Source organism: Symphalangus syndactylus, chromosome 4 (genome assembly GCF_028878055.3).
Source record: "Symphalangus syndactylus isolate Jambi chromosome 4, NHGRI_mSymSyn1-v2.1_pri, whole genome shotgun sequence".
Taxonomy (NCBI): domain Eukaryota; kingdom Metazoa; phylum Chordata; class Mammalia; order Primates; family Hylobatidae; genus Symphalangus; species Symphalangus syndactylus.
This window is the reverse complement of record NC_072426.2, coordinates 124,492,054-124,510,838: the sequence shown is the minus strand read 5'-3', so window position 1 is coordinate 124,510,838 and position 18,785 is coordinate 124,492,054. Positions and strand designations below refer to the sequence as shown.

The window sequence follows — 18,785 nt, the reverse complement described above, 5'->3', positions numbered from 1 at the left end:
TAATTGTTTACTTCTCTGTCTTCTGTACTTAACTGTAATCTCTTTGAATAGAGGGACTCATCTTGTTTTACTTTTGTCCTCAGCACCTAGGAAAATTTCTGGAACATAGAAAACACTCGGGAAATATAGCTAAATTAATGCTTTTAAAATTCTAAATGTTATATGGATTTAATTTGATTATTAATGCCCTGTATTTTTATTTTATGCTGGAGCAATAGGGGTATGGAAAATACAGAGATTTGAAGTTGTATGCATGCTGTAATTCACTTTTGTTATTCACATCAGGATTCTGGGGGATTTTCAGCCCTGTAATGGCATCTACATGTGACTTAGAACTCAGCCTGCTATTTCCAGAAAGTGATTGATTGGCTGGTGGTTTGGCTGTAATCTTCATTATTTAGAGGTCATGAATTTGACATGAACCAGGGAATTCATTTTGTTTTTTTTTTTGCTATAGTGATTTTTTTAAATAGCATACAAATTATTAAAGTAATTATAAAGCTTGAAAAATTCAGAAACACAGGTAGATGACAAATCATTCATAATTCTTTACCTCTTAGAATCAACTATTGTTAACATCTGGGGCCTGTGCAGTGGTATGCTGATAAATGTGAGCAACTCGCTCTCTGAGTGTAATTCCAATATGAATGTCGGTTGATATGTTTGTTTATATTAATGAGTAAGATAAACGTTAAACAAAATATCTGTCAACAAAAACCAAAACCAAAATATATGTCAGAGTTTCTATTCATTTGTCAATTGCATGAGCAACCTCTTTGCTGATTCAGATGATAGTTTTCAAATACTGGAAGAATGTTTCCTCAGTTTTTTTTGTTCTTGTTATAATGTCACAGCTCCACATATAATACGCTTTTAAGTTGAACATGCATTATTACTAACATTTTCTTTGTCACTTTCTTAAGTTTAGACAGTCAATAAAATGATAAATTAAGCCCTAATTTGTCAGTTTTATGGTATAAATATTCCCACCATGACCAATTTAAAACTACCAATATGATACCACTGGTGATAGATTGGGAAGAGATGCACAGTAGCACGTCATTAGCAGTAGTAAAATTTAAGAAAATAATTAGGAAATGATGAACCTTTAATATTAGCTTTATTTTAAGTTTGTATAACTTAATTTTTAATAATGGTTATATTTAACAACTGGCTTGCAAAATTTCTGAAAATTCAATTGTCAGCTCACATGAGCTGGCGCCAGCACATCACTGGGTAGATGCGTTCTCACTTTTTTTGTATAAATGTAATTATACAAATATGTGTGTGGGGTGTGTGTGTGTGTGTGTATGTATGTATGTATGTGTTAGTCCATTCAGGCTGCTATAACAAAATACTATAGACCAGGTGGCTTATAAATGACAAACAAACAAAAAAATCCACACTTCTGGAGGCTGGGAAGTTCAAGATAAGACACCAGCAGACTCCCTGTCTAATAAGGGCTTGCAGTCTGGTTCATAGACAGTATCTTCTTGCTGTTTCCTCTTGTGGCAGAAAGGCAAGGGATCTCTCTGGGGCCTCTTTTATGAGAACATTAATCCCATTCATGAGGGTTCTACCCTTATGACCTAATCACTTCCCAAAGGTCACATCTCCTGGTACCAAAACCTTGGGGGTTAGGACTTCAATATATGAATTTGATGGGGACACAAACATTCAGACCATAGCAAAATAAATATATATTTTTTAAAGTAAGATTTTACAAATAACATTGGGATTATACTATTTCGTATTTGGGGACTTGTTTATCTACCTTGTAGACATGGATTCCGGTGTAATTTGGTCATGCATGCTCTTTTGCTTTGGCACGGTCTGTACTTCAGGCCATTTCACAGTGCATGTAGCTGGTCACAAGGGGAGGCTAGATGAGAATAGCTGAATAAAATGCTTCCAGTGTGGCAGGAAAGAAGAGGGAATGAATGGGAATGGGGCAGCATATGCCCCCTGTGCAGCAGGCCAGTTATTTCAAAGTATGCTGCCAGATGAGCTTTATCATTTCCCAGGCAGAGTCCTTACTTTGAGAATATTTGGAACCTTGCTCTGTCCACCCACAATATTATGCCCCATCCTTTGTTCTGCTGAACTCCATACCTGCCATTCTCTACTACATTCTCTGCTGTACCTTCTTGCGTCTCCCCTGTCTGCTTCGTTAAACTGAGGCTGATAAAAGGCACATTTCCTCTCTGTGAATCTTTTTAAATATCCTGAAAAGAGAACTGTTTGTCTGGGGACAGTTGTACTCAGACCCAGAGTCTATAGTCCTAATGAACAGTCAGTCATTCTCCTTAAATGATGATATCCTCAGATACATAATATATTAGTAATGTCCTAAAACATACTTCTTTGTGGGCTCCCAAATCTAGAAGTTTACTGTATCTTTTGGGTAATTTCATGTAACTATTGGTATTTATAATTTTAAATCACTTTAATGTCCTTTGGCTACAAAATATGTTCTTGGTATCTAATGGGAAAGTTCTCCAGTGGCTTTGCAAAAAAAAAAAAAAAGATATTAGCTGGTGGGAAGCCTGCTAGCCCTGCTTGTGTCATGGAGAAATTGTTGAATATTTAGAGTAAAGGTTTTGTGCCTACCCACTGCTGAAGTTTCTGTTGCAATTTCCAGAGAACAAATCTTTGATTGTTAAGAATGAATTCAGCTGTTTCCACGTTGTGTTTATATTCTTGGTTAAAGCCTTCAGCTTTATAACAGTAACTCCTTAAGAGCTGCCTATTTTTGACTCAAATGAGTGTTTAAAATATGTTTGTTTTTATTGGTAATTAAATAATTTATGCATTTTTATGAATTTACATTGTTTTGCTGTTATGTATGTATTTGTTGCTTCATTATTATTTTCTCAACCATTGATTGAGTGTATTTTATTTTGGCTTAGACATCACTAGATATTTGGTGAAGAGCTAGAAATGTAATGATGTAGGAGCCTCTAAAAGGTCAAAGGAAGGCTTAGCTAACCTAAAACCTTTGATCAAGTGATACAAAGCTAAGAAATGCGTGGCTAGGGCATTCCACAAGGTATATATATATTTTTATATATAAAGATAAATATATATTATATGATATATTATATATAATATATTCTATAAAATATAGAATATATTATATATTATATATTTTATAGAATATATTATATGTAATATATTCTATAAAATATATATAATAGATAATATATAATATATATTGGATATATAAATATAATATATATTATATTTATATATATATTGTATATATAAATATAATATATATTATATAAAATATATATAATATATATTTTATATAATATATATAATATATATTTTATATATTTTATATATATAATATATATTTTATATATATAATATATATATATTTTTTTGAGACAGAGTCTAGCTTTGTCACCCAGGCTGGAGTGCAGTGGTGTGATCTCGGCTCACTACAACCTCCACCTCTCGGGTTCAAGTGATTCTTCTGCCTCAGCCTCCTGAGTAGCTGGGACTACAGGCATGTGCCACCACGCCTGGCTTATTTTTTGTATTTTTTGTAGAGATGGGGTTTCACCGTGTTAGCCAGGATTGTCTCGATCTGCTAACCTCGTGATTCGCCCACCTCGGCCTCCCAAAGTGCTGGGATTACAGGCATGAGCCACTGCACCTGGCCTGAAAGATACATTTTTTTAAAAGTTATCTGATGTGGAAAAAATCTTACAGTGTCACAATTTAAATAATTTATGTATTTTTATTAATAACATTCAAATTTTGCTTTTTAAAAAAAGTATCTGCCTCACTGTTTAACATAAAGCCTTGGCTTCGAACTGACCTAATTTCTAGGTTTTTAGAAATGTCATTTAATTAATATTTTGATCATTTTCAGATGCTTAAAATATGTATTTGTTTTTACTTTTAAAATGACCACTATTATCCCTTATAGTAGTTTTATTTTAATCTCATAAAGAATGGAGAGAGACAAAATCATGTTTCTCACCTTTTTTCTTTCCCTTCTACCTTCTAAACACACTGATTTTTCATATGTTTTAGAATTAATAGTAGGGTTTTATTTTTCACAGGAGAATATTGCAGTGGTTAATTGAGATGAATATGCTCTCGTTTGAAAATATCACATGTTGAGGTTAAGGCATCTTCCCAAATAGTCACATGCATGCACACGCCCCTTTGTTTGTAACATTTGTTGCTAACCCAGTTCCAAATATTAGCTGCTTCTGGAACATTTGAATTTTCGTGCTGATTTTGATTGCCACATCATCAGTAGATATTAGACACCCATGCTGTGCAACTATCCCTTCTGACGAATTCAAAGTAAATTAGAAGGCTGGGTGTGGTGAATTGTGCCGCTGTAAACATGCATGTGCAAGTATCTTTTCGGTATAATGACTTATTTTACCCTAAGGTGCCCAGCACAATGCCCGGAATAGCATAGGCATTAGAGTTCTTGGTTGAAAATTAAGATTAACTTTTTTTTTTTTTTTTTTTTTGAGATCATCTTGCTCTGTCACCCAGGCTGGAGTGCAGCGTGTGATACCTAGGTAGATACGCAGGAGTGGGATTGCTGGATCAAATGGTGGTTCTACTTTTAGTTCTTTAAGGAATGTCCACACTGTTTTCCGTAGTGGCTGTACTAGTTTACACTCCCACTAGCAGTGTCAAAGTGTTCCCTTTTCACTGCATCCACGCCAACATCTATTAATATTTTTTGATTTTTTTAATATGGCCATTCTTGCAGGAGTAAGGGGGTATCACATTGTGGTTTTGATTTGCATTTCTCTGATAATTAATGATGTCGGGCATTTTTCATATGTTTGTTGGCCATTTGTATATCTTCCTTTGAGAATTGTCTATTCATGCCCTTAGCCTACTTTTTGATGGGATTGTTTGTTTTTTACTTGCTGACTTGTTTGAGTTCCTTGTAAATTCTGGTTATTAGTCCTTTGTTGGATGTATAGATTGTGAAGATTTTCTCCCACTCTGTGGGTTGTTTACTGTGCTGATTATTTGTTTTGCTGTGCAGAAGCTTTTTGGTTTAATTAAGTCCCATCAAGAAAAATAGATTATATGTTCTGATGAGAACCAGCATACTGGAGTATTCAGTATATGTTTAGTTAAAAAAAAAAAACTAATACTATAAATAGCAGATTTTTCTAGGTAGTGATAATCTAGTATCTTTTCTCCTTCCCTTTTCTCCCTGAGAATTTTTTCATCCCTGGACAGAGGGCTTTTTCTTGGTGTTTTATGTTTTGTTTGTTTGTTTTTGAGACAGGGTCTTTCTCTGTTGCACAGGCTGGGCTGTGGTGGTGCCATCCTGGCCCACTGCAGCCTTGAATTCCCAGGCTCAAGCCATCTCCCTGCCTCGGCCTCCCAAGTAACTGGGACTACAGGCAGGCACGCACCACCACATCCAGTTAATTTTTTTTATTTTTTGTAGAGATAGGGGTCTCACTGTGTTGCCCAGATTTGTTTCTTATTATATGTATAGACTCTAAATATGGACCGTGATGTAGGAAACATCTGCCTTTGATGTTCCTTTTTTGATATGACCAAATGATTCCTGTTTGAATTTCCACCCAGCTTCCTGTGTCCTACTTTCTCTTGCCAGGCAGTGTCCCCTGCCAGTCTCATGTCTGTGGCAGCAGCTTATACCAGGTTTTCCCCAAACGTTCATAAGGAAGTGTCCGAAGGGATGTGTCACCCCTTTGCATATATATAGTTTTTGAAACCAGGATGACAGGATTGAGAAAATTCTTTTTTCTTTTTTTTTTTTTTTTTTTTTTTAGAACTTCTCTTACATCTGTTAAAGTCATTGTTAAGTAGGGTGTAACTGGATGAGTCAGTTGTTTTTCAGAAACTTTTTCTTTACATATGATCTAAAGTATTTTATGGCATGGAATCTGAGCATGTCAAGAGGACTTCTTAAATTGCCTTAATTTTTTAAAATTTGCTGTAATTATTTTTTTAATTTAGGATTTATGTGCAACATCATTCCAACATGTATATGGCCTGAGAAGGAGATTATATTCTAGTACAGGAACTAATATGTAAAAATACCTCTCTGATAAAAGATAAAAAATATATATAAATGTTCTAAGTTTAAGAAAAGCAGAAATTCAAATCATAAGCTCTTTTCTTATCCACAGGCTTCTCACTAGACCATGAGCACCTATAGGCAGGGGCCATGTCCTAGTTAATCTTCTTTCTTTGGTGCCCAGCACAATGCCTGGAATAACATAGGCATTAGGTTTCTTGCTTGAAAATTAAAGTTAACTCTTTTTTCTTTTTTTTTCTTTTTTTTTTTTTTTTTTTTGAGATGGAGTCTCACTCTGTTGCCCAGGCTGGAGTGCAGTGGGGCGATCTGGGCTCACTGCAAGCTCCGCCTGCTGGGTTCACAGCATTATCCTGCCTCAGCCTCCCGAGTAGCTGGGACTACAGGCACCCGCCACCATGCCCGGCTAATTTTTTTCGTATTTTTAATAGAGATGCGGTTTCACCATGTTAGCCAGGATGGTCTCGATCTCCTGACCTCATTATCTGCCCACCTCGGCCTCCCAAAGCGCTGGGAATATAGGTGTGAGCCACCGCGCCCAACCTTTTTTTTTTTTTTTTTTTTAAGATGGTCTTCCTTTGTTGCCCAGGCTGGAGTGCAGTGCCCGATCTTGGCTCACTGCAACCTCCACCTCTCAGGTTCAAGTGCTTCTTATGCCTCAGCCTCCTGGGTAGCTGGGATTACAGGCAGGTGCCACCACACCTGGCTAATTTTTGTATTTTTAGTTTCACCACATTGGCTAGGCTGGTCTCAAACTCCTGACCTGAGGTGATCCACCTGCCTCAGCCTCCCAAAGTGCTGGGATTAAAGGTGTGAGCCTCCATGCTCAGCTGAAAATTAAGGTTAACTCTTAACAGTTAAATGCACATTAATCGTTTGATGAAAAATAAAGAAATCATCAGCTAATAGGACAAAAGTTTAGCCGGGCACGGTGGCTCATGCCTGTGATCCCAGCACTGTGGGAGGCTGAGGTAGGCAGATCACCTGAGGTCCGGAGTTTGAGACCAGCTTGGCCAACATGGTGAAACCCCATCTCTACTAAATTTACAAAAAATTAGCTGGGTGTTGTGGCGGGCGCCTATAATCCCAGCTACTCGGGAGGCTGAGGCAGGAGAATTGAAAAGACAAAAGTTTGAAAAATCAGTCTGTGGGTGTTGTGGATGCTTCAAACTGAAACTACCATATATTTGTCTATATTTTATCTCTATTTTTTTCCTGGCATTTAATAGACACCTCTTTAGACCTATGCTATCCTTTTTATGCCTTTTACCAACAAATAACTCCTAATCATAAGAATTAATCCTACTGGCTGGGGGCGGTGGCTCATGCCTGTAATCCCAGCACTTTGGGAGGCCGTGGTGGGTGGATCACTTGAGGTCAGGAGTGTAAGACCAGCCTGGCCAACTGGTGAAACCCCATCTCTACTAAAAATACCAAGAAAGGAGCCAGGCGTGGTGGTGGGCACCTGTAATCCAAGCTACTTGGGAGGCTGAGGCAGGAGAATCGCTAAAACCTAGGAGGCAGTGGTTGCAGTGAGCCGAGATCATGCACTGCACTCAACAGAGCTGAGTGACCAAAAAAAAAAAAATTAATCCTACTATACTGCTACACATCTAGAAAAGAGAGGATTAGATTTTAGCCCTTTTTGTCTTTTTAGGTTTTCTGTATGAACTCTTTCTATAGATCACTTAGGTTGACTGTGGAGGAAAGATATAACCCCAGAAAAGTTTTATTCTGGTTATTAATTCCTTGGTTCATTCAATAGGTGTCCATTGAACACAATTATACATCCGACCCACAGTTCTTGATCTTTGTGTGTTCACATTTGAAGGGGTGAGATTCTGTGCTCATATGTTGCAGTAAATGCCACATTTCTTAGGTGCTGGGTTGACATGCACCATACCTCTTCCCAAACCAAGTTGTATCTGTTCCATGTCATGTAACAACCCACTCAGACAAGTTCCATCTGATTAAAATCACTGTATGTTACTGTATATTACACATGGTTTGAAATTTAGCAGCATACCAGTGAAGAATTTGTGCTGCTTATTGCTTAGGAACTACCAGAGTCTTAACTTATGAAGAGACAGGTTCTAAAGAAAGTGTATAATGAGAAAACCAAATATGCAAAATTCTGTTAATTGATACTAAAAGTACAGTATTTATTGCCAATTTTAAGTGCCATGTTGAAGTCTACTGTACCATCTCTAAATAAGGTCAACCTGGCTGATTTTCCATTAGAAGTGAGTGCTGTTCTTTAGTGAACACCAAATGCTCATCAAGATGACATTTTGTATTTAAAAAAAAAAAAAAACCTATTTTAAACATTAGACCAGACACTTTTGATAAGATGTGCATACAGTGAGATGTAACTGGCAACTGAGTCCAACAAAACAAAACCAGCAAAATTATCCCTGGGGATTTGCTTATTAAGTGGATTATAGGTGGAATAACTAGTACTATTTAAATTACAATATTTCTTTCTCTCTGTGAGTAGAACTGAGTTCACATTACTCCAGTGGTGGGCACATGTTACGTGATACATTCTTTCCCTTGAGAAGCTTGCAGTCTAGTTAGAGAGTCAAGACAGGAATGTGTGATTAAAAAAAAAAAAGAATTGGGAAGGACAGGGCAACATATTCTGATTTTTAAACTGGTTATAGTTATAAAGAACATAATTGAAAGTCTTTTCCAAGATCTTTGAACTTTTTTGTGGGATTTCTTTTTTAATAGAGTTAAATATGAAATTAAATATACATAGTTACTTGATCGGCATGCCCATTTCCTGGGAAACATCCTGAGAAGGATGACCTAAAGGAACAGAGGTCTGTGTTTTCAATGGGGGAAATATAGCGTTCACAAAGGCTTGTAGGTTTGTTTTGTTCTCTTGGTTTTGTTATTGCTTTGGCTTCATAGGAGATTGGGTATATGAGAAGTATATGTTGTGAAACTCACAATGATTGTAAATGGTAAATAATAATTCAGCAGAAACGCAAATCATTTAAATTTGTAAGGTAGGGTTATAATAACTATAGGTTAACCCACTGGTGATGGCAGGATAATACCAAAAATTTCAGCCATATATATTGTGAACAACAGAAATGTTTATATTGGAAAATGGGTAGGAAATTTAACATATCTTGAGACTCTAATACGTGCCCAGTATTGTGATATATATTTCACAGAGTTTTCTTATTCAGTCTTAGCGACAAGCCAAAAGATAGGCACTAGTATCCTCATATTACAGATAAGGAAACAATTCCAGCAAGTAAGTAAATTGGCCAGCCCACACAAATAAGAAAACACCTCTAGCTGACTACAGATTCTGCACTCTTGCTGGGCGCGGTGCGTCACGCCGGTAATCCCAGCACTTTGGGAGACCGAGGCAGGCGGATCACGAGGTCAGGAGATCGAGACCATCCTGGCTAACATGGTGAAACCCCATCTCTACTAAAAATACAAAAAAATTAGCTGGGTGTGTCACCTGTAGTCCCAGCTGCTGGGGAGGCTGAAGCAGGAGAATGGTGTGAACCCGGGAGGCGGAACGTGAGGTGAGCCGAGATCGCGCCACTGCACTCCAGCCTGGGTGACAGAGCAAGACTTCGTATAAAAAAAAAAAAGGGCCGGGTGCGGTGGTTTATACCTGTAATCCCAGCACTTTGGGAGGCCAAGGTGGACAGATCACGAGGTCAGGAGATCGAGACCATCCTGGCTAACGTGATGAAACCCCATCTCTACTAAAAATACAAAAAATTAGCTGGGCGTGATGGCGATCGCCTGCAGTCCCAGCTACTCAGGAGGCTGAGGCAGGAGAATGGCGTGAACCTGGGAGGCGAAGCTTGCAGTGAGCTGAGATCACGCCACTGCACTCCAGCCTAGGTGACAGAGCAAGACTCCATCTCAAAAGAAAAAAAAAAAGAACAGATTCTGTACTCTTCCGACAGTCATGCTGCCCCAGTGGGTATATCATGCTTTCTACTTACATGCCTTGCACAGGGGAACACCTCTTTTTAAGACCATCAGATCTTCCAGACTTATTCACTGTCACGAGAACAGCACAGGAAAGACCCACCCCCATAATTCAATCACCTCCCACCAGGTTCCTCCCATGACACATGGGAATTGTGGAAGTTAAAATTCAAGATGAGATTTGGGTGGGGACACAGCCAAACCATATCATTTCACCCCTGGCCCCTCCCAAATGTCATGTCCTCACATTTTAAAACCAATCATGCCTTCATAAGAGTCCCCCAAAATCTTAATTCATTTCAGTATTAACTCAAAAGTTCACAGTCCAATGTCTCATCTGAGACAAGGTATGTCCCTTCCGCCTATGAACCTGTAAAATCAAAAGCAAGTTAGTTACTTCCTAGATACAATGGGTGTACAGGCATTGGGTAAATACAGCCATTCCAAATGGGGGAAATTGGCCAAAACAAAGGGGCTACAGGCCCCATGCAAGTCTGAAATCCAGTGGGGCCGGTCAAATCTTTTTTTTTTTTTTTTTTTTTGAGATGGAGTCTCGCTCTGTCACCCGGGCTGGAGTGCAGTGGCGCGATCTCGGCTCACTGCAAGCTCCGCCTCCTGGGTTCACACCATTCTCCTGCCTCAGCCTCCCGAGTAGCTGGGACTACAGGCGCCCACTACCACGCCCGGCTAATTTTTTGTATTTTTAGTAGAGATGGGGTTTCACCATGTTAGCCAGGATGGTCTCAATCTCCTGACCTTCTGATCCGCCCACCTCGGCCTCCCAAAGTGCTGGGATTACAGGCGTGAGCCACCGCGCCCGGCCGGGGCAGGTCAAATCTTAAAGCTCCAAAATGATCTCCTTTGAATCCAGGTCTCACATCCAGGTCATGCGGATGCAAGAGGTGGGTTCCCATGGTCTTGGGCAGCTCCACCCCTGTGGCTTTGCAGGTTATAGCCTCCCTCCCAGCTGCTTTCACGGCTGGCATTGAGTGTCTGTGGCTTTTCCAGGAGCACAGTGCAAGCTGTCAGTGGATCTACTGTTCTGGGGTCTGGAGGATGGTGGCCCTATTCTCCCAGACCCACTAGGCAATGCCCCAGTAGGGACTCAGTGTTGGGGCTCCAACCCCACATTTCCCTTCCACACTGCCCTATCAGAGGTTCTCCTTGAGAGCCCCACCCCTGCAGCAAACTTCTGCCTGGACATCCAGGTGTTTCCATAAATCCCCTGAAATCTAGGTGGAGGTTTCTAAACCTCAATTGTTGACTTCTGTGCACTTGCACGCTCAACACCACATGGAAGCTGCCAAGGCTTGGGGCTTCCACCCTCTGAAGCCACGGCCCAAGCTCTATGTTGGCCCCTTTCAGCCACAGCTGGAGTGGCTGGGAGGCAGGGCACCAAGTCCCTAGAGTGCACACAGCAGAGGGACCCTGAGCCTAACCCATGACACCATTTTTTTCTCCTAGGTCTCAGGGCCTGTGATGGGAGGAGCTGCCATGAAGACCTGTGACATGCCCTGGAGACATTCTCCCCATAGTGTCTTGGGGATCAACATTTGGCCCCTTGTTACTTATGCAAGTGTCTGCAGCCATTTTGAATTTCTCCTCAGAAAATGGGATTTTCTCTTTTATCACATTGTCAGGCTGCAAATTTCCCTAACTTTTATGCTCTGCTTCCCTTATAAAACTGAATGCCTTTAAAAGAACACAAGTCACTTTTTGAATGCTTTGCCGCTTAGAAATTTCCTCTGCCAGAGGCGCTAAATTATCTCTCTCAAGTTCAGAGTTCCATAAATCTCTAGGGCAGATGCAAAATGCCACCAGTCTCTTTGCTAAAACATAACAAGAGTCACCTTTGCTCCAGTTCCCAACAAGTTCCTCATCTCCATCTGAGAACACCTCAGCCTGGTTTTCATTATCCATATCATTATCAGCATTTTGGGCAAAGCCATTCAACAAGTCTCTAGGAAGTTCCAAACTGTCCCACATTTTCCTGTCTTCTTCTGAACCCTCCAAACTGTTCCAACCCCTGCCTGTTACCCAGTTCCAAAGTCGCTTCCACATTTTTGGGTATGTACAGCAGCACCCACTCTGCTGGTACCAATTTACTGTATTAGCCTGTTTTCACACTGCTCATAAAGACATACCTGAGACTGGGCAGTTTACAAAAGAAAGTTTTGTAAACTTTGTTTTTGGACTCACAGTTCCACGTGGCTGGAGAGGCCTCACAATCACAGCAGAAGGTGAAAAGCACATCTCATAAGGTGGCAGACAAGAGAATAGTGTTTGTGCAGGGGAACGCCTCTTTTTAAAACCATCAGATCTCATGAGATTTATTCACTATCATGAGAACTGCACAGGAAAAACCCGCACCAATAATTCAATCACCTCCAACCAGGTTCATCCCACGACACGGAATTGTGGGAGTTACAATTCAAGATGAGATTTGGGTGGGGACACAGCTAAACCATATCACTGAGTGACTTAAAACAACAGAAACTTGGCTGGGCACAGTGGCTCACGCCTGTAATCCCAGCACTTTGGGAGGCTGAGGTGGGCAGATCACGAGGTCAGGAGATCGAGACCATCCTGGCTAGCACAGTGAAACCCTGTCTCTACTAAAAATACAAAAAATTAGCTGGGCATGGTGGTGGGTGCCTGTAGTCCCAGCTGCTTGGGAGGCTGAGGCAGGAGAATGGCATGAATCTGGGAGGCGGAGCTGGCAGTGAGCCAAGATCGCACCACTGCACTTCACCCTGGGCGACAGAGCGAGACTCTGTCTAAAAATAAAAACAACAACAACAAAAAACAAAAACAAAAACAGAAACTTACTGTCTCACAGTCTTGGAAGCTGGAAGTCTGAAATCAAGGTGTCAGCAGGGCTATGCCCCCTCTGAAACTCATAGGTGATTTCTTCCTTGCCTATTAGCTTATGGAGGTTGACCAGCAGTCTTTGGTGTACCTTGGTTTGGCTCTTCAGATGGCCATCTTCTAAGAAACCAGTTATGTTGAATTGGGGCCCATCCAACTCCAGTATGACCTTATCTTAACTAATTACACCTGTAATGATTCTATTTTCAAGTAAGATCACATTCTGAAGTCCTACTGGTAAGGACATCAACATTTCTTTTTGAGGGAGGATATGCTTCAACCCGTAACACCTTCCATGTTCCACCCCAATCAATACATCTTCCTTCTCAACAAAGGAAACAAAGGATGTTTTAAATTCATAATATCATCCCTGCCAAATCAGTGGTAGTGAGCAAGGAGATTGTGATGTAGTCACTAAGAGGGCTGTTACCCCTTCCATATTACAGATTGAGTATCCCTAATCCAAAATCCAGAATGCTTCAAAATTTGAAATTTTTTGAGCAGTAACATAATGTTCAAAGGAAATGCTCATTAGATCATTTCAGATTTCAGATTTTTGGATTGGGGATACTTAACTGGTAAGTATATAATGCAAATATTCCAAAATAAAAAGAAATCCTGAATTATTCTGGTCCCAAACATTTTGGATGAGGGACATTCCGCCTCTACCTTATACCAATTCTTTTTTCATGTAGCTGTTTTAGAGAAAGCCTTTAAGCACTCTTAAAAAAATCAGCATTACTGTAAACAGTTGTATCTTTATATTACAGTCCTTGCTTTATGGTATCAGAGACCTCCTAGAGCTTAATCTTTCCCCCTGTATAGCACAATAGTATTGTCTTAGTCAATTTTGTGCTCCTATAATACCACAAAATGGGTAATTTATAATGAACAGAAATTTATTGGCTCATGGGTATGGAGGCTGGGAAATCCAAGATTGAGAGGCTGGTATCTGGAGAGGGTCTTGTTGCCATGTCATCCCATGGTGAAAGGCAGAAGAGCAAGAGAGGAAGCAGGGTGTTGGGTAGGAGGGGAGAAAGGGAGAGAAAGAAGGGGGAGGGAGAGGGGAAAGTCTCACAAGATTATTTTTTTTTTAAGTGGTGATGTTTTAAATTCTAATCTTAAGAAGAAATGCTGTTGGTCCTTAGGTCAAATTGACTATATAGATTATGTACTTTGATGTGATACATGAAGACAGGAATTTCAGTGTCAAACACAAAAGAGCCAGAAGGAATAAAGTTCTTTTGAGCGCTGTGTAATGCTGTCTAATTAGGAGTGGTATCCAGATTTTCACTGGAAGATACAGTATGTAAGCAGCTATGAAAGCAATTTTAAGGCAAAATTTTACTTACACTGCAAATATATTTCCCATAAAACAAATTAAAGGCAAGTTTTTAAAATTTCTTTAATTTTTGATTTGTAAAGAGGATAGGCCAGTAAATAATGTTTCAAACTTGTGGCTTAGCACCATATTGAATCCCAGAAATGACTCAGCCTTATGAATGACTCTTTTTAAAAGGATTAATGAATGTATAATAAGTTTTCTTTCTTTTTCTAGCCAAGGACCCTTGTCATCCATTAGAGCGGTAATCAAGAGATGTAAGTTTGTTTTTTCCTTCTCTGTATTTTCCTCTATAATAATTTTAAGTGATAATTTAGATTTCTAGCAGGTGATTGTATTTGACGAATCTACAAAGAACCCAAGAGTAGCTTTTCCTAAGAAGTATTAAAGCATTTCAGACAAACAGCTACTTTTCAGCTTATATTTATTGATAAGCCGGTTTCTCCGAACTGTGTTTTTCTCTTACAGAACAAAGCTGGGTTTTTTTTTCCTTAATCCCAAATGTGATAATATAAAGCTGTTTTTTTTGTTTTAAATTTGCCTATCTAGTTAGTTTCTGTGATCTAATATAAATTTTATGCAGTGGCCGAGCACGGTGGCTCACGCCTGTAATCTCAGCACTTTGGGAGGCTGAGGGGGGCGCATCACGAGGTCAGAAGATCGAGACCATCCTGGCAAACATGGTGAAACCCTGACTCTACTAAAAATACCAAAAATTAGCCGGGCATGGTGGCGGGCGCCTGTAGTCCCAGCTACTCGGGAGGCTGAGGCAGGAGAATGGCATGAACCCGGAGGCAGAGGTTGCAGTGAACCAAGATCGCGCCACTGCACTCCAGCCTGGCCAACAGAGCGAGACTCCATCTCAAAAAAAAAAAAAAAATTATGTAACCATTTTCTAGAGTTAGAGATATCTAACAAGTTTAAGAAATATTAAATCCTGGCCAGGCACGGTGGCTCACGCCTGTAATCCCAGCACTTTGTTGGGGGCCAAGGCAGGTGGATCACCTGAGGTCAGGAGTTCCAAGACCAGCCCAACCAACATAGTGAAACCCTGTCTCTACTAAAAATACAAAAATTAGCTGGGCGTGGTGGCAGGCATCTGTAATCCCAGCTACTCAGGAGGCTGAGGCAGGAGAATGGCTTGAACCCAGGAGATGGAGGTTGCAGTGAGCCGAGATTGCACCACTGCACTCCAGCCTGGGCAACAAGAGCGAAACTCTGTCTCAAAGAAGAAAGAAGTATTAAATCCTGTTCCTTTTGGTTCATTTGTTTCTACAGGTACTCTTCACAATATATTTTTTCACTGTATAAGTGCCTATAAAGACGGGCTTATACTACCACATCAAGATAGAAGTGCTAAGAGTAGAATTCCTGTCAGAAAGGAACATTTCTATTTTCTGTCCTTATCTCTTGGTTAAAACTTCAAAACTTGCTATTAGTGTGGTATTTTAACACTTCTTTAAATAAAAGGCTCTGGAAAGGTCTCTTTAAAAATAGAACATGGATTGCCTGTGTTAGAAAAGGATAAAGATAGGATTTTAGATGTTCTTTGCATTATTTGAGCTGAGGTTACCACCCTGAGGAGAATGTGCCCTATTTTTAGAAACATAACTTGGTTGTTTTTTTTCTTCCCCCGATACATAGTCTCCCACTGTCAACCAGGCTGGACTGCAGTGGCGCGATCTCGGCTCATTGCCACCTCCATCTCCTAGGCTCAAGCAATTCTCCTGCCTCAGCCTCTTGAGTAGCTGGGATTACAGGCACCCACCACCATTCCCGGCTGATTTTTGTATTTTTAGTAGCGATGGGATTTCACCACATTGGTCAGGCTGGTCTCCTGACCTCAAGTGATTTGCCTGCCTTGGCCTCCCAAAGTGCTAGGATTACAGGTGTGAGCCACCGTGCCCAGTCCATAACTTGTAATATTTAGTATGAATTTAGGATATTCACAGGTCATGAAGAACATGCATTTGAACAATTCCAGTGAAAATTTTACAAGGTGACAATACAGAAAAATATGCCATGTTTCCCCACTCCATTTTTTTTCTTTATTGGTGAACTATAAATATGTGGGAATGCTATGATATAGGATGAAAAGAATTCAGATATAAAAATGAAAAATTCTTGATAGCCTTTCATGCCTTATAACCCTTGGTTTGGGGGTGGCAGGCGATGGTGGGCAGAGAGATAATTTAAATACAAAATTAGGGTCTAGAACTTAGGCAGGAATTTATTGGCTGGAGATATAACTTAGAGTAATCACTGTTATAAGCAAAATCCTGAAAGTAGCCAAACATGTAGGGAGAAAGTACACAGGATAGGAAAAGACGAGAAGGGATAGAATCTTGGAGACGCTGATGTCTGAGGACAAGCTATGCCTTCAAGGGGCATAAGGCAAAAATGCATGACCCAGTGAACCCAGCCCTGCTGTGAAAGGCCTCCTTTCACTGAGTCGTATCTGTGGGCTCCTGCCCTTTGTTCCCTGGCTTCTTACCTTAACTCCCTTGGATTTCAGGACTTTTTGGTTAGGGAATCACAACCTGTGCCTGACTTCCCATGGATCCCCCAAGATGGATCTTGCTCACCTAGAGGCCCCTGTGTTGTGCAAGGCACAGCTAAGACATGGGCAATAAAAGCTGAAAAGGGATGGTCAGAGTTAAAAAAAAAAAAAAAGAGGACACAGCTGTGTTTTAGAGGTCAAAGGAGAAGATTTTAAAAGGAACAGGCAAATCACCAATAGCTCTTAATACTATAGCCAGGCCAAGCAAAAGGTGCTGAGAACAGGTTATTGTGTCTGGCACTTAGGAGGTCAATTGAGACCCACGAGAGAGCAGTTTCAGTTAAGTATTGGGAAGCCACACTTCAATTTCAACAATGAATAGAATACGTTGAAGTTGGGACGGCTAGGGTAGCCTACTCTTTTATGAAATTTGGTGTTGAACAGGAGAGATACGGGCTGTAGTTTGAGAAGGAGGCAGAGTTAAGGAAAGAGGAGATCTGACCATGCTTAGGATGAGGAAGCATGAAGACATTTGTAGGCAGCAGGGAAGCAGTCAGTGCAGGGATCAGACTGGAGCCATGAAAGAAGAGAAACAGTGAAACAGTGCCCTAGCAGAGAGAGGAAGGAGGATATGAAACAAAGGGAAAACCCTTGCTTTGAGGTAGCCGGTGTTTTTTGGTTTTTAACTCAGTTGTCTTTTAATTCTTCTGTCAGTCACTTTGTAAACACTAAACAAATATTCATATTTATTCCTGATGTTTAGGCAAGAAGGCCAAACAGATCCTTTCATGATAACATATAAATACAGAATGAGGAACAATTGTGCCATTCCCTTTTGTTTTCTTCTTTTTGCCTATTCTGTAAGAAAAACCTGTAAATAATTTTTATCTTAGCCAGCCCATTAAAATGTGTGTGTTACTATCCCATACTCAGTCATCTAACCCTGGCAAGCGGAAAGACTTTATTCCATTTTTAAAGTGATATTCCTTAACTGGTTGTAGTTTAACTTATTTCATAATGATTCTGGTTCCAGTCAAGCCTTGGGGTCCTTTTCTTTGCATGTATTCTTGTGAGTCCTGAGTATTTTTGGTAAAGTGTTTTGATAGATCCTAATTGGATACATCTAGAATTTTATGTTCTTCCTTTCATTAACTTTTTAAGAGAAAATTATTTTCTGAAATTCAGACTTAGTTAATATTGTTTACCTACCATAAGTCAGGAACTGTTTCCATGCATTATAAAATAACACTGTGCATGGTAGGTGTTGACCCATTTTACATGTGGTAGTGAAACTGAGTCCCAGAAAGGTTAAGTGGCTTCACAAGGTAGAGCCGAGATACGAACTTTGCTTCCTGACTTCAAGGCCATTGAGCTTTCCACTCCACAGATGTTCTTGTTATCATGTCAAATGCATCTAACTCTCATACCCTGTCCCAAACAAATGTAGTCAGTAAGTTTCTTATGTTATTGTGATTTTCATTGATCTTTCATTCTTAGTTCATTGATCATTCATTCATAGTTCTATGGGAAGGGTATTTATAATTAATAATCATTCTATGTGTTTATTTCTTCTGACATCATTTAATTGATAATTTTGAATTATTTAGATCAAGACTAGCTAGCATCCCACTCTCCTGGTTCCACACAGAGTTAAGCTGCTTCAAGAAACAAACCACTCCTAGCCTTGCTCCTAAAGGGCTGTTGGACGTGGGGTAATTCATTTAACCCCTCTGTATCTCAGTCTCCTCCTCTGTGAAGTTTGAGTAGGATGATCGCTGAGGGCCTTTCCAGGCTTGTGATCCTGCTGGAATTCAAGAATATTCTTTATTGGTTGTAATACTGCACATCTACATCTCAACTCTAACATGAATATGTTTTGTATTTAGAATTTAACCACTTGAACTCGAAAAGTTTGAAAATAGGCCAGGCATGGTGGCTCACACCTATAATCCCAGCACTTTGGGAGGCCGAGGCGGGCAGATCACCTGAGGTCAGGAATTCGAGACCAGCCTGGCCAACATGGTGAAACCCCATCTCTACTA

General features: G+C 40.0%; 1 protein-coding gene across 8 annotated transcripts in view; it reads left to right on the top strand.

Moving 5' to 3' along the window:
* The window catches only part of SH3D19 (SH3 domain containing 19), a 206,589-nt gene that overhangs the window by 123,844 nt on the left and 63,960 nt on the right, over window positions 1-18,785 (top strand). For all 8 annotated transcript variants that reach the window (XM_063638264.1, XM_055276095.2, XM_055276093.2 and 5 more), the window contains exon 3: window positions 14,460-14,500. Coding sequence is in view for 5 of the 8 variants with exons in the window: in XM_055276095.2 (XP_055132070.1) it covers window positions 14,460-14,500 (41 nt within the window). In the remaining 3 variants the exon portion in view is untranslated. The remainder of the gene's footprint in view (window positions 1-14,459; window positions 14,501-18,785) is intronic.